This window comes from Sciurus vulgaris (genome assembly GCF_902686455.1).
Source record: "Sciurus vulgaris genome assembly, chromosome: 5".
Classification (NCBI taxonomy): domain Eukaryota; kingdom Metazoa; phylum Chordata; class Mammalia; order Rodentia; family Sciuridae; genus Sciurus; species Sciurus vulgaris.
Window position 1 is genome coordinate 106,442,614 of NC_136465.1, and position 17,398 is coordinate 106,460,011.

The window sequence follows — 17,398 nt, forward strand, 5'->3', positions numbered from 1 at the left end:
TAATGTGAACTTAGCAAAATCTAGTAATGACCACACTAAAACAAAACAAATGAATGCAGAGCAAGCTCATATGTGAATATCAAGGTAAAAGTCCAAAATTGCATTAGCAAAAAATAAATAAACAATAAAATCCAGCATCACATTAAAAGAATAATACATGACTAGGTGGATTTTTCATAGGAAAGCAAGTATGGTTCAATATTAGGAATCCATTACTATAACCCATAAAAAATAATAAAGTCACATGACTTTTGATAAAATTAATGTTTTTTTAAAAGTAAAATAGAAATAGATGTTTCTTTAACGTGATATGTTATGTCACAGTCAAAAAGACAACATCACACATAATGAAGACATACCAAAGCACTTCACGTAGGTCAGAATTACAAAGATGCTATGGACTACACAACAGAATTAGGTAAGAGGAGAATAGAAATGTAAAAATTGGAAAGATAGAAGTAAAGCTGTCATCTTCCTAGATTACACCAATATATACTTTAAAATAATAATATTAACTAAAAAACTACTGCTAAAAAAAAGTAAATTCAGTGAGATAAAAATATCCAGCTGATCTCTCTCTCTCTCTCTCTCTCTCTCTCTCTCTCTCTCTCTCTCTCTCTCTCTCTCTCTCTCTTTCTCTCTCTCTCTCTCTGGCCAGGTGAGGCTAAATCATCCAAGGTAAGAAAATATAATAATAATGGCTTACTCCAATACAAAGGTCAGATATCATTCTGACTTCTCCCCTCCCTCCATATATATGGTATATATTGATCTCTATATTGATATATATATATATAGAGAGAGAGAGAGAGAGAGAATATATTGACCTCTATAATGACATATTCATTCATACATAATTCATATCAAACTAACAATAACTTTGAAACATGTTAAAATATATTCCTCACTTTATAGGTAAGAAAAATAAGGAGCAGTGGGGTTAAGAAACTTGTCCAAGTGTCACACTTAGTAAGTGACAAGAGGAACAACCCAGCTCAACAATTCATGACTTAACTCATTACATTATACAGTCATCATATGCCAATTTTGATAAGTTCTATAAAATAGTCAACAAATATTTCATGTGCACCTTCTACGGACCAGACATAGTTTTATGAGTTCAAGATACAAAAGTGAACATGACAAAATCCTTGCCTTCAAAGAACTTATACAGGAAAAGACAGGCAACATGTAAAATATAATACACCAGGTGGTAGTAAGTGCAATTAAAAAAATTAAAGCAAAGAAATAGAAAATCACAGGTGGAGAAATGGGGAGAACTTCTACAAGGGGACAACAAGGTTGAGGTTGGAATAATGAAGAAGGAGCCATGGAAAACTCTGGGGGAACATTCCAAACAGGGAACATAAGGCCAAGAGACAAGGAAAGCTTGACAAATCCAAGTAACAGAAAACTATAAAGATGAAGCTGTGCCAACCAGGAGATATGGACTAGCATATGGGGTTAGATTGGCAGTAGCCAGTTTGCTGTGTTTGACTTTGAAAAGCATTCATCATCATACCTCAGAATATATATTTACTTATACAAAAACTTGGCACTTTTCCACTTAGAAAAGCATATTTCTGCAAAGAACCAATTCAGAAGTGAATTACCAAAAGGCACAATTTTAGTGAATGACACTCCATTTCTTAATTATAAATATCTTATAATCATTTAGGGACAACTTTAAAATGGTCGTTTTAAATTCCATTGTAAATAATACAGGTATATCTTAAATTGCTATTTTAATGTAAATCACTTAATGCCATTGAAATAATTATGGTGATTATAGGAATAAAGTTCTTTTTACTATAATTAATACTAGATTAGTGTTTTTACTATATTTACAGTTTCAACATCTAAAACATGGCCCGAAACTGACACTTGTTATATTATTTCTGTAGAAATGAATATTAAGGAAATAAATATAGTATCTGGGATTTTTTTTCATATTCCCTTTAATAAGTCTTTAATTTTTTTCCAAAGCATTCTTAAATTATGATAATCTTGAGACTTATCTGGGGTATATTTATATGATCATTTTCTTTCACTGCTGAAAACTAAAATGTTTAGGAACTCTTGGTGTGCTAATATGTTAGGATTATATTTTTTAATGGTTTAAAAATTAATAAGTACTAACTGTAAAATACTGAAGTTAGTATCTTTTTGATAAAAAGCAAAACTGTAAAGATATTATATCTATTTCCTGGATAGCTTCCTAGTGGCCTGTCCCCTAGCATATTTTAATACTGCTACCAAACATAACCCCAGTCACATATTTTCAATATGTACCAAATTCCAGCATTCTCTGTCTTACCAGAAACTAATTTCAACTGTAATTACGAGAAGTAACAAAGACATTGGTTTTGAAATCTGAGTGCATGGATCCATGCAAAATCCCTTTCTGCCTTTTAAAAAAGCCTGCTGAAGAGGGGAAATGTGATACTATCTTGGAAAAAGATACAAATAGACATGAACTGGCCTGTTACTTTGCTAACTGCATCTACAAAACCACTTTGAATAACATCAAACTATTCCCAAATAATACTGAAAATATTTATACTGACATAATTTCTTTCATGCTCTCCTGGCCCAAAATCTGACTATGAGGTACTTCTATTTTAAAGTTCCAAAATACTGCACATGGGTCCAACTCATGCTCCCATACGCAAATATAGTTCAGTCCAGAGTCATCAGCACCTACTTTTAGTTGTGCTAGAATAGCTTGAGAAGAACTGTGCCTTTAAAAGGTTCATTCTTAAACAAAACATTCATGTTTTAAAATATAAAATTTTTTTAAAAAGTCAAATAATTCGTTTTTTTAAAGTGATTTCTCTTTTGAATTATCAGTGAGGGACCTAGAAGTATTTCACTTCCATCAATTTTCCTGTAATCCACCCCATTGCAGGGGACTTCCTATTCAAATAATAAAAATATTAAGGTTTTGCCTAAAGACTCCTAAGGAAGCACTTAATTTTTTTAAACTTGGAAAGGAACCTGGTAAGGAATTTGAGGACTTAGCAAAACAGGTGGTTCATAGAATCATATTTAGATCATACCATATTTTTAGAAACCTGCCTATCTGCAGATGAGCACTGCAATTCAATTTATGAGAAATGTCAATCAGATTCCAAATACTTTCTTTCAATGATTATTAAAAATCTTCAAAACTAGATTTCCACTTGGGCAAGGGTTCCTAATTTCTTGCAGTAAGGATTGTCTATTGGCCAAGTTGCTTTGAAAGGCAGTAAATAGTTGTACAACTGGTTCCAATTTATTCCCATAGGTCAAAATTCTTATGTTTAGAGGATTTTTATACAATTGGTTTTCTAAAATGTTCTTATTTCAGTATTGTGGCATTCATCCATGTATTTTTTTCAAATACATGGCAAACACATGTACTTTTGCTACAACCAGTAATGTGCTCTCAGATTTCATTAAAGGGTAAAAACAAGTACAAAATATAAACCCCTTGAACTTTCTTCCAAAATCATTTATAGTTTTCATAATAAGCATTAGCAACTGGAGAACAACATTTGAAAATAGGGTACTATTGAACTGTTGTCTAAAATATTTTACAATTTTCCATCTTTAATTCATAAACCATATCCTGAAAAAGTGATAAGAAAGCCTAAGAATGTGTTATATGTTTGCACTCACAGAATTTTTAGCAAGTTATTTCATATCTCTGATCCTCAGTACCATCCTCTGTAAAATGTGCAAATGTAGATCTTTGTCACTTGGCACCATGTGAATTAAAACAACAATTTTATTTATCCCTTTTAAGCATAATTTTATTTATCCCATTTCCTACAAAAGGTAATAAATGTTAAAATTATGTTCATAATAGGAGCTCAATAGATTGAACACATTTTCAACAGGATGGAAAATTCTGCACTAAAAACCCAGATGTTACAGTCACCCTTTTCACCACAGGCAAAGTATAAATGTTCCATAATAAAAGTTCACAATGATAAACTCTGAGATTCATATTTAATCTGGAATAGTCTGATCAATGCATAAAGGTTTCTCTCCTGATAATTCCTCATGGTAACATCACTAATCAGGCCTAGGAAATGGTGTATAATAGCACACATTGAATAAATGAATAAATTGATAATACGAAGAAAACATCAGAACTGGCTCTGGAAGAACAAAGCAGAAAATTTATGGTAAAGTTTATTTTTCAATTCTGATAGCATTCTCCAATTCCAGATCTCCAGTGTAAAAGTGAGAGAAAACAATAGAAAGGAAATGCATGGCTGATCCCTTACCTAAAGAGATTGGTCCTTTACCAAGTCCTGGACCATCAGGATCAAGAAAATAAAAATGACTGAACTCATCTACCCAAGATTCATACATCCAGAGCACTCAAGAACAAATACTGTGTCCCAGCAACCTCGATGATGAGAAATAAATTCTATAATATTTCTCATTCTTATAAGAACTGAGGTGTTTGTGAAGTCATATGAATTTCAACAAAATAGACAACTATTAAGGAAATAGCCATGTTCTTGTGAGGTCTGGGTAGCAGTCCTCAGGTCAGCCTCTCCCAACCTCTCCCTAAAATATCAACAAAGACATAAAATCTAAAATCACCATAATAGTGAGAAATTACACCAATGACAAGAAACCACTAAAAATATTTTAGGTATATAAAGAATATGTTCATGATATATTGTCAAAATATTATAAAACAATATTACTTTAAAAATAAATAGATTAACTAGAGGGAGACATGCTGTAAATATGCCAACCATCTGTCCTATTAGTAGCATGTATTTTCCTAGCTTATTTTAAATTTATTTATAATTATCTTGACATAATACTCTTCAATTATTATTAGGCAAATCTACACATTTTTTCATTTGTATATTCCCTTTGTATTTTCCCCTAAGATTATAACATAGTCATTCTCTTCTACTTTTTAAATACAGCAGTAATTTTTTTTGTCTTACCAGTAGGGTGAGAATCCAATACATTGTTTTTCCCTAAAGTAGACTCTTTGCATTCTAAGATTTAATATAAATGTCTTTGGCAACTGACACAGGAAAATAATTTAAAGCAATTACTAAAACTTGATCTGTAGTTAGAAGCCAACTCAGTTTTTTGACAGATTATATTAGCAAAGAAACCGTGAGCCTGACTCAAAGTTTTTTGACACATTTCATGGTAAAATAGACTATAGGGCCTCAGAATTACCCAAGCATTCCTGAAGCCTCCCTCCTTTCCAGCCAGCAGCGCCCTCAGGACCCATTTAGATAAGGCAATGGAAGAAAGAGGACAAGACCCTTCTAGAAGGCAGGTAACTGATGACTCCACAGAATAATGAATCATGAAACATAATGAAGGAACTCTACTCCTGCCAACCAAATGGGTCTTCACAATTCCTCCCCCAAAAGAGTAAAACATTTCTGAAGATCAGTGACTGAGGTGTCTCCCTTTCCTCCTGTAGGAAGTTGAGATTAGGGGTACCATTCTGCTGGTCATGCTGGGTTTGGAGGGATTCAGATAATTTGTCTTTTTAATTCACATGGTGCCAAGTAACAAAGATCTACATCTGCACTTTATAGAGAATACTACGCATTATTTAGAGATCCCAGACTCTCAGTCAGAACAAGTATACCTGTGAGCACTCATAGACAAGAAGAGTATGTCTGCTGTGTAGCAAGAGAATAGCAAAGGGCTGTTTGGTAAATACAAGGGCAGCCTGTGGTAGAGAATATTAGTTATCACCAATATCTATGTTCCTGTCTTCTTCATGGGAATATTACTACTCCACATTTCCCAGACTTTTTGCATCTTGGTAAAGCCAGGAAATTAGTTCTCATCAACAGAATATACAAAGAAATGGTAGGTATCTCCTTTGAGTTGAAATAGTCAAGACCTATTATGCCTTCTCTATACTTTTAATATGATGATAAATCATTTATCTAGCTCATGAATGTATTTTTAACTAATAAGTACAATATTGTTCCAATTGGAAAGATATTCCTATATGACCAATACCTGATACTTGGTTGCTAGATACTAAATGGTAAGTATTTATTGGAAAGAATAAGCATTCTGCTTCTTCCTTTTAGTGTGAACTGGATGGCTGAAATACATGTTATAGAAAAGTGCAATTATGATCAGAAAAACAAGAATAAAGCCAGCCACCAGGGTGTAATGTAAGCCCATATGAATAATGTGATAAATGGAATGCAATTAATTTAAGTATTATCTGAAAAGATTTATTCATACACCAAGTATAAAAATATGTTCAGGCACTTCAACAAAAATTGCTAAAATAATTTTCCTGCATTGAATGACTAATATAAAGCAGAACTAGCTAAATATCTGGCACATATTAATGAAAATTAACTGCTTTAGCATATCCATGCACACATGTATTAAGCATTTCTATACAATCCATTATATAGATTATTATATATAATCCATCTATAATGAATATGACTATCTTCTCTGCCTTCAAAGTCTATTAATGAGATAGAAATGTAGACAAATAACTTCAATTCAATATATAATGAAAGTATACTTGCAGAGTAGTAAGAGAAAGGTCTGATCAACACTGCCCAGAGAAGATCAGGAAAAGGAAGAAAGTCTCAAAATAGATCACAAAGAATAGGCAAGAATTTAAAAGAAAAGACATTCTAGGCAGAGAGAAGAGCAAATATAAATCCAAGTAATTATGAAAACTAAAGGAAATCTGTGATTGAATCAAACAAATGTTTCCAGAATTTTTCTTTATCACCTGCTGCTCTGTCACTGTCTTTCTTGGTTAGTGGCCTTGAGATCATTCATTTGTTTAAACCACAGTCATTAGAATCATGTTGGTCTGCTTCTCTTATGGTCCAAATTCTAATGGGTTCGCTGCAGGATTGCTCCACTTCAGCACTACTGACAGTATGATAACTCTTTGTTATAAGAGGGCTTTTTTAAAGGATGTTTAGCAACATCCCTAGTCCATGCTTAACCAGTACCATGATCCTCTCATGCCCCCCACTGGCTATGATAACTCAAAATGTCTCTAGACATTGTCAAATGGCAAAACTGCCCCCAGCTGAGAACTACTGTCTATAATAATTCACCTTCCGTAGATACCTATTTTTCCCCACTACAACCATTTTACTCAGGTAACCTCTCTCCCTCACCCACAGTGGACTACAACAGTGGTTCTCACTGACTTCTCTGTAGCATGCACAAGGTTGCATGAGGAGAGATGCGCCTCCTAACACAGAACTATCCTGCAATATACAGTCAAGCCTCTACAACTTTGCAATGTATTTCAGGTTCTTAACAATCTAACCTTACTTTTAACTCTTACCATGAAATCTACCCTACTGTTCACTATCCCTCAAAGTCTCATTGAGAAGCTGGTTTAGTCAGTTTTTTCATTACTGTGACCAAAGCCCTGACAAGAACAATTTTAGAGGAGGAATAGTTTATTTGGTACTGATGATTTCAGAGGTTTCAGTCCGTGGATGGATGACTTCATTGCTCTGGGCCCAAGGTAAGGAAGAATATCATAGCAGAGGAGAAAAGCAGCTCAGAACACCACCACCAGGATGCAGAGAGATTACCGTTGGCTTGCCAGGGACAAATAAATACCCCAAAATCATGCCCCCAGTGACCAACCTCCTCCAGCCACACCCTACCTGCTATGGTTATCACCCAGTTAATCCATTCCAGGGATTAGATGCACCAATTAGATTAAGGCTATAATCACCCAATCATTTTACCTCTAAACATTCTTGCATTGTCTCTCAGACGAGTTCTAGAGACACCTCATATCTAAACCATAACAGAAGGCTTTCCCCAGCACAGGCCTCAACAATTCCCTTAACCCCTCCTTCCTCAAAGTTCACATAGAACTGTTTATACATCTCTTTTTACAGCATTTAACAGATTGTGTCTTAAGTGCTTATTGTGCATGGTGTCACTGTGTGGTGGCTCTGAGAATGTCAAACATAAGTGGACAAGGGCACTTTGAAACCTGTCAGTATTTTCTACCTTCTCCATTATGTCCCAAAACTATTTCCAGGTCAGTAAACAAATGCAGCAGGGATACCAACAGACTTATTTTGTGGAGCTATGAGCCTTCTTCTCCCAGCCATGTCTGGCTCAAGGAGGCTTTTACTGAACCTTCCTTGTACTTCCAAGTGGCCTAGGATGTTTCTACCCAACATTTTCATCCTCTTGCTTCATGGTTTTAGACTTACATGCCCCCACCCCTAGCTCTCCCCTTAGTTTCTATAGCATAGGCATTTCCATTGAACAAAACTCCATCTTGACATTTGCTTCTTGAAAACCTGAACAACACACACTAGAATGTTGAAAGTAGATACCTAGGGAATTCTCTCTACCATTGTTTGAGTATTTGAGGAAGCACATGAATAACTAAAAGCATTGTGAGTTTTTCCAACAAAAAATATGAATAAAGGAGGACATATATAAAGCTTTGGGCTATATTAGTTCTGGGAATGTAGGAAGTTTAGAAAATGATAAAACTTAATTTTTCCAGAATGGACAAAAAAACCATTGATAGTTTCCATACTTTTATTTCCTGTCTGAGCAAGAAATTACTAGAGCAACTCAATAATCAGTCATCTGAGAGCAGTAGAGCCTGACAGGCTGCAGAATGGTTCCTATGTGAAACTTCAAATAAGTACACACAGCCACTGCAAGCTGCTCTCCCAAGAAAACTGTACAAGCCAGATGCAATGTCTGGTTTTATGACATCTGGAAACTGTTTCCTTCAACCAAAAGACTGCATCGCTTCAAATCCCACCAAGAAAGTGAAGTTAGCTGTCTAGGTGGTCACGTTAGTCCCTAAAGGACTTTGGAAGAAGGGAACCCCTAGGTAATATGAGAAGAGGGCTACCAGAGAAAGAGGGATTGTGAGGGATATTCAGGAATAAACCTCTGCAAAATGTATGCATCACACCCTGGTGAGTTCATGCCAATAACACTGCAACTACTAAATATCGGACCTCACTTTAGCAAGAGCATTTGTCAATGTTATATGAAACATAAGTTTACAGCTGAATACAGGAATATTAAGCCCTGATACACTCTACATTCTGACAGGTCTATCACGGATTAATAATGGAGTTTAATTAGCCATTACACTTCTCATAGATAATTTTAAGATCCAGCTTCATTTTTATATCTACTCTAGATTTTGGAAATGTACAAATAAATCTCTGTTCAGAAAAGTGTACATCATAACATAAATAAATACTTCTACTTGTGGGAAAGAAAATTATAGAGAAGGACAGACTAGGGAAAACAAGAGTTACATATGTTAAACAAAGTAATTTTTGGTAGACTCTTAGCCCCTTCTGGTTGTTGTGCTCAAAACACTTAGGAAGAAAACTAAAAAATAATCATGGTTCAGTGATTTAGTTAAAGAGGAAAACATGTAAATACAAAAACTGCGGAAAAGTGAAAAACAAAAAAGGTGACAATGTAGAGATTGACAGAAAACATTAGTTCACGGTTTTTAGGTCAATTCAACACTGAAACCAAATGGAATCAATAAAAACTTTTAAGTATCATTTTGAACAAATGATTGGACAGAGTTAATATTTTTGAAAGTGTTGATTTTGAGTTTTTGTTCCCTTCCTCTAAAAGTCACATTCCTCAGAAGCCACCAGAGGAGGGAAGGGTAGATGCTACCTCAAATGGGAAGATGGAAAGGTGATGGGCCCCACTAAAGAAAATGTAAATGAGAAACTTTGGAAGAAAAAGGCGATAGAAGCCAAGAGGAAGAGATGATGAGATGTCTGTGTGCTGATGTCTCCCATGGGGGTTAAAATCCCAGAATCAGAAGGCATTGTTGAAATGGACAGCCAAGACAAGTGCTCCAGCATTCTTAATATGTAGGATTCAAAAGGGATCTTCTGAAACAGTTCTCCCCACACAAAAAAAACCATAGGTTGTAGAAGAGTTTGACAAAGGGAAAAACTGAAGTTGTTATCCATGGCATTAACTCTTACAAACGCCATAGAAGGTTTCACACCCTCAGGGAGATCTGGAAGATTACCATAACATCACCAAGCTTAGCTTCACTGGAGAAGGAACTGCACCAGGAACAAAGTAACCCTGTGTCTGAGGGCCTGTTACAGTGCATCATCCAGACAAGAAAACAAACTGGTATTACAGCCAGAACTCAGCAAGCAGACCAGGGAGCCCACAAAGGAAAAGACCATTAAGTTCTCAGGCCCAGAATTCAGCTGCTAGTGCCAAAAAAAGGTACAAACAGACTGTGGCACAAGGACATCACCAGCAACTTGACGAGAACCAAAGAGTACGATTGATTTCCTCACCTTTCTCCCACATAATACAAATATCTCAGAACATTTTAAGGCTCAGTATATGGTCAGTTGTCATCAATGGTCAATGTATGCTGGAATCCAAAAATGTCTAAAACCATACACATTAAGCCAGGCATAATGGCTCATGTCTATAACTCTAGTATCTCGGAGGCTGAAGCAGAGGATTGCAAGTTCAAAGCCAGCCTTAGAAAGGCCCTAAGGAACTCAGCAAGACCCTATCTCTAAATAAAAAGAGAAAGAGCTGGGATGTGTCTCAGTAGTTAAGCACTGGGTTTGGTACTGAGTTCAATCCCCAATACCAAAGCAAACAAAACAACCCAAAAAAAAAAAAAAAAAAAAAAACCAAACAACAAAAACCAAAAATAGCAGAAAAAAAAACATCAAATGCTCATTTCACTATATTCAGGAAAAGCATTTAATACAATGCAACATCACAATTTGAAGCAAAACTAAGCAAAGCACAAATGTAACTAGAAAAAAGAAGAGATCTCTAAGTTAATGAGACAGCTCCAAAAGTTTCTCAGCAAATATCAAACAGTGTTTAATGAATTAACAGTGGTCAAGCCAGATCATTACTAAATATATAAGGTAACAAAGGTAAGTTAGGAAGTGAGGAGTAGAACTAAAAGGTTAGTATTACTGAGTTCTCAGACTTTATATCAACGTCTATCTGCAAACAACTCACCCGGTCCAGGCTTTGGGTACCACAATTTTATCCCAGATGTAAAGATTTAAAGACTAATTTGAGACTAAAAAGAAGAATTGATATATGTGAAATGGATTCTAAAATCTAGCCAAAGATTCTTCTCTTTGATGAAACTATTCATCTAAGAAAGTTAATGTTGAATTAGGTATAAATAAATATACACAATCATAAATAAGTAGCTATTATGTTTCTAAATGCTAATATCAACTGACATCCTAATAAGCTAATATCTAAGAAATGCCACTACTGTCTTAGAAATGCTAATATCTACGAAAGCCACTACTGTCATTAGCATTCAGACTTATAATTGGTTATGATCACACTACTGAAAAAGTTAGCTATTTAGATCTGGTACTCTAGTTATTTACTATGTCACTGGAAATTTTTTATCTTTATGTAGGTATGCAATAAATTTTAAAATATTAAATCAAAAAATCTGAAAATATCAATAAATTTATCACAATCAAATTATGTTTAAAAACAGATTAATAATGCAGGACGATGACTTAGGCAACTGGCACAGTGACAAGATGAATTCTAAAGGGGAATATGGAAAAATAATTTGAATTACACCAACACTGTAGATCAAAATGAGCAAAAATATCATTCTTAATACTGTTTCCCATCTGGACTGTTTTTCCCATAATGCTCTAAAATACTAAATCAAGAAAATATACTGACCATGACAAATTAGCGATAGTAAATCTAGATTTTCCAGGCAAACTAAACATTATTTTAAAAGGCTGTAGAAAAGAGAATTTTTTCTTTGAAGTATAATTGACTGTGTAAATATTAGAGTATGTTTCTGCCATTCTGACCTTGCAGATATTTTACGTTTATCTACAGCAGAAAGGAAGGAAATTGTTGAGGGCATTTCGTGTGAATACAACTCAAGATAATAGCTTGAAAAGGAGTAAAGAAACTTTCTAAATTTACTTAGTGGTGGCCAACACTTACCCAAAAGACATCTTAAACCTGAAAGGAAGCACTTCATTTGGTTTAGGGAGACCTATTATCGATTTTATTCAATTACATAATAAATAGTGAACATGTTCTTTGAACACCTTTCTAAAAGTACAGTTGTTTTGGCTTGTTGATTTGTTTTTGCTAAAAAAAAATACAACAGTAATTGAAAACACTAGAACCCTTTAACCCAATTCTCAGTTCTTGTTTTTTCTTGAATGTATATTTTTCAAAGGAGTCACTGATGAAGTGAGCTAAGATCTTTTGTTTCAGAGTAAGTGTCCTTAACCTGGGATGCCATGAAATTAGATGGAAAAAAAAGTTACATCTTCATTTTCACTACCTCTGATAGTAGAACATTTCCTCCAATTATGACTGTAAGTAAAACCACAGACACTGTGGCTTTGTTACCAATAAATTGACACTTTCATATCACATTAAAGTTCATGTAGCTATCTGAATTGCTTACATCCATCATCCAGGAAAGTACAGTAGTAAATAGACTAATAGCTTCTACTATTTAATGTGTTAATAAGCAAGTACATATTACATCACAAATTGGTTTTGTAATATTTTAATTAATAAATTTATTTAATTGACTTCTTTTTAATATCATGTATGGTATGTTGCACATTTTATTACTGAAAAGAGGTTCTGAGCTTATGCAGACTGCTTACATTCGTGGGGAAAAAGAAAAAAGTTAAGAATCTGTTTTAAAGAGAGAGAAACAAATCAAATAGTTGAATATTTTATTTTATTTCCTCTCTCCTTAGTAAAGTTTCTAAACTATCTCTTGTCCTTTTGTGTTTTTTCTCACAGTCATGATCATTTCTCATTTTGAGAAACCAGGTCTTTTTAGATAACTTGTACCTTTTAGGTGCAATGCCTTTTAAACAGATTCTATCTCCTTCCTATTCTGTACTTCACAGATTAATAGTCATCCCTATACTAGCAACCAAACTTCTTTCCAAACCTTGCCAGTGTGAACCTTTTCATGTCACACATATTCATTCTCTTCTCCTTCTATCATTCTACATTTCAATAAATTTACCAAATTTAAGTAAATGTAGAGGGTTCTGCCTCAGCAGGTGACCAGGTATGGGTGCATTTAAATGAAATAGCCAGTCCTGTCATTGGAAATCAAACTCCAATTATAGCAAAATCCCACAAGTCACACTACTTATGGCCTATTACCCCTCCATCTTCTGACACTTGCAGTAAAGATGCTCTCTCAGCTTTGCTCAGAGGAGCGATTTTACCCAGCAGGCAGGGACTTGCTCATCTTGGCATTAAAGCCTTCCAAACTCCTCTCCCTATTGGAGTGGCTCTGGCTTGGATTAATTTATGTGTTAATTCCTCTGGTGGCCCACTGTGAACTCCTAAGTCATCAACTGCCAACTCAGAACTTCACTGCCCGGCTCCCAAGCAAATACCCAGGGACCAGATCAAGCTTACCAGTCCTCCACATAAGCTGAAGACAGCTGTTTGATCGTCCCGCGCGTTGACCTGGCCGCGATAGAAGCAGTGGCGCAGGTCTGGGGGCTCAGTGCTGCGCCTGCGCGCCAGGCGCGGGGGTGCCCAAGTGCACTTCGGTGTAACCTGCAGCCAGGAAGGTCGCGTCCGCACTCAGGTTCAGCTGAAAGATCTGCCCATAGGCGCTGATACGGTAGTGGGTCCTGAACGGCGTGGGTTCCAGAGTGTCGAAGCTGCGTTTCTTCCGGCTGAAGTGGCGGCTCTGAGGGAACACTTCTCCGAACTCATTGACCCGCGCCGGGGTTACCACTTCGTAGGAGGCTAGTGTTTTCACCAGAGCTTCTGCAGCCACAGCGACATAGCCATTGAAACCCCATGCGCTCCCAGCCCCAAATTTCTTCAACCAATCATCTCCGCTAAAGGTCCCAATATCCTGGTACACCCAGGGTCGGGAGAGGTGCACTTTTGCAGGCGATCCCGTACACACCCGCACACCCGCACGCGCGCGTGGTGACTGTTCGTGATCTGCTTTCCCACACCCCCAATTTGCTCTAAGCAAAGACCTTGTCATTTATGGCTCTGGGCAGCCCATCTCCTTACCCCGTCCCTTTTTGCTTCCCTGCCGCCACCCACTTGTCCCCTCCCGGTGCACGCGCCACCCTGCCCCACGCGCACCAGCCGCGTGGTCAGGGGAATAAGATGTGTCCCCAGCGCGCGCGATTCCTCGAAATCCAAGCTCTCTCGGGATGCTTCGGACAGAATGGTCCTGGATTCCCGGGATTTCCTGCAGATCCAGCGTCCCTCAACCCACAGAGTTGCTCGCCCCCTCCATCCTCATGTCTCACTCTGGCCTCGGCCCCCATCGCTGCTGAAGGCGCCCCACGGTGACCTTACCTTGTCTGGGGTGAAAATGAATTTCCCAAGACCTAGTGATGAAGAGCGAGAGCTGGTAGAGCAGCCCGGTCAGCCACTTGGCCACCCGCATGGTTCCACCCAGGGTATCCCAACCAGGGAGACCAACCGGAGCCACAGGCCGCCCAGCCGGCTTTCCCCTGCGCTCCGCTGCTTCTCCTCCCTCGCGCCCTCCGCTCTCCCGCCGGCAGCCCCGGCGTCTCAGCAGCCTCCCGAGCAGCAGCCGGGGCCCCGCGGCCAGTCTCGCCACACCGCCAGCCTCCTCTCCCTGAGCCGCAGCTTCATCGCACTGCAGCCCCACAGCCCCCGGCTCTCTCTCGGCAGCTTTGCTCCCCTTTCTGCGCCCACACCGCGCTCAGAAACCCTCTCCTTAAGTCCAGCTCTGGCGGGGAAGCGATTCGACCTAGCAGGAACCGTGGCAATATAGCCTCCTCCAGCCAGGCAAGCGCCGGGAAGAGCCCGCCCCTAGGGGTTGGCCTGGCCAATCAGAGTGAGGCGCGGCCCGCTCCCCCTCCTCTCAGCGCCCCCAGCCCCACAAGGACTGATATCCTCTAGAGGAGCTGTTGCTCTTAATGAGGCAAGAAGAGTGAGTGATGCAGGAGGCATCACAATACCTGATCTGAAGTTACACTGCAGGCTTTAGTAACAAAACAGTACGGTATTGTCATCAAAAAAGTCATGAAGACCAGCTGAACAGAATAGAAGACACAGAGACAATCAACATATTTAGCTATCTGAGACTCCACAAAGGTACCAAAAATACGTGTTGGAGGAAAGAGTCTTTTTAACAAATGATGCTGGGAAAACTGGATAGCCATATGTAGAAGAATGAAACTAGACTCCTATCTCCCACCTGCACGAAAGTCAAATCAAAATGGATCCAAGACTTAGAAATTAGACCAGAAACCATCAACAGATGGAAGAAAAGATAGGGTCAATACTCCATCATGTCAGTGCTGGCACTGACTCACTGACTTTCTTAACGAGACCCATAAAGCTCAGGAAATAAAACCTGAGTGGGATGCCATCAAAATTTGCTGTGCAGAAAAGGTTTCTATGTAGCAAAGGAAACAACTAAGAGCATGAAGACAGAGCCTATGAAATGGGAGAATATCTTTGCCAGTTACCCTTCTGACTGATTAATATCTAAAATATTTAAAGAACTCAAAAAGTAAATAAATAACCCAATCAATAAATAGACAAAAGAAGCAAACAGACATTTCTCAAAAGAAGAAACATGAATGGTCAACAAATATATGAAAAAATGTTCAACATCTCTAGCCATCAGGGAATTGCAAATAAAAACTCCACTAAGATACCATCTCACTCCAGTCAGAATGGGCAATTGTCAAGAACACAATGGGGGGGGGGGTGCGGAAAGGTACACTGACACATTGTTGGTGGAATTGCAGACCAATACAACCACTTTGGAAAGCCATATGGAGATTCTTCAAAACACTAGAAATGGACCCACCATATGACCCAGCTATCCCACTCCTAGATATTTATCCAAAAGAACTATACAGCATACTATAGTACTACAGGCACTTCAATGTTTATAGCTGCACAATTCACAGCTATAAATTATGGAATCAACCCAGATGCCCATCAAAAGATGGATGGACTAAGACATTGTGATATAGACAGACAATGGAGTTTTATGTGGTTGTAAAGAAGAATGAAATTATGACATTTGCTGTTAAATGGATGGAAATGGAGAACATTATGCTAACTGAAATAGGCAAGACTCAGAAAGTCAAGGGTCAAATGTTTTCTCGCACATGTGAAAGCTGGAGCAAATAAAGGAAAGAAGGAGGGGATGATCAGATATCCTAAAGATATAGGGAAGATCATTAAAGTAGTGGAAGAAGGTGGAGAGGGAGAGAGGAGAGGGAGAGGAGAAAATTGTGAGAATTTTTTAAAATAATGCTATGTGCATATATAAACACTACAGGGAGTTTCACCTTTATGTATAAGTAGAAAGAATCAATCAAAAATAATAGATGAGCAAAAGGAAGACCAGCAACACAGAGGAACAAGATTGAAGGGAGGGAGGAAGAGAGGGAAAAAGAGGGTAAACTTGAACCGAAAATGAATTCCAAGCATGTGTAATTTTGTAGGGTTGAACCCAACTATTATATATTATAGTTATAATGCTCTAATGAGAGAGAGAGAGAGAGAGAGAGAGAGAGAGAGAGAGAGAGAGAGAGAGAGAGAGAGAGGGAAAGAGAGAGAGAGAAAGAGAGAGAGAGAGAGGCTGCTGTGAGCATGTAATGTGATGTGCAGCACAAGTCTTGCCTAGACAACAACCCTGAACCTACAAACTCCAGTGTGATACCAGCATCCAGATAAAGCAAGTATTGGCTAAGTATTAGGTTGAAAATTTTTCTGTTCCTTATGTTTCACAGTAATTTAGGACTCTCAAACAATAAAATACAATAAAATAAAAAATAATCTATACTGGGAAGTTCTGGTAGGTAGAGGATGGCACCAATGGAGCTTGGTGACCAGTCTTCATTTTCAAGGGCCTCTGTGTATGCCAGGAGTCTCTGGAACTTGACAAGTTATGGGGGTGGGAGCAGGGAAGAAGCTGAGTTTGCCATCAAGTACCTCTGAATGAAACACATGAAAAGGATTTAGATTCCAAAATTCTGGCAACACTTGTTTTTTTTTTTTTTTTTTTTCCTTCTAAATACTTTTTTGTGCTTAATTTTGTATAAAGCTCCCCCCTCAAATTTATATGAGCAATAGATCCACAATATCATTTACTCCTGCCTAGGGGTCATTATTTTTTAGTTTCTCCCGGGCATTCCACAGTATTCAAATATCCCAGTAAACCCAGAGATCCACAGTTATCCTTCTCAACAATTATTGTAGCTCTGAATCTAGTTTTGTGGTTAGCTGCCTGTTAAATTGAATAAACCTCAGTGGGTAAAGAAAGCAATCATAATTTCAGTACTAGTGGTTCTAGTTCTAAATCCACCTGATGATTTACAGATTCAAT

General features: G+C 37.6%; 1 protein-coding gene across 1 annotated transcript in view; it reads right to left on the reverse strand.

Moving 5' to 3' along the window:
* The window catches only part of ADAMTS20 (ADAM metallopeptidase with thrombospondin type 1 motif 20), a 143,714-nt gene extending 129,020 nt beyond the window's left edge, over positions 1–14,694 (reverse strand). The window contains 3 exon segments of the mRNA XM_079139494.1: positions 13,465–13,567; positions 13,569–13,824; positions 14,377–14,694. Of these exon segments, the coding sequence (XP_078995620.1) occupies positions 13,465–13,567; positions 13,569–13,824; positions 14,377–14,467 (450 nt within the window). The 5' untranslated portion in view covers positions 14,468–14,694.
* Positions 14,695–17,398: the final 2,704 nt, after the last annotated feature.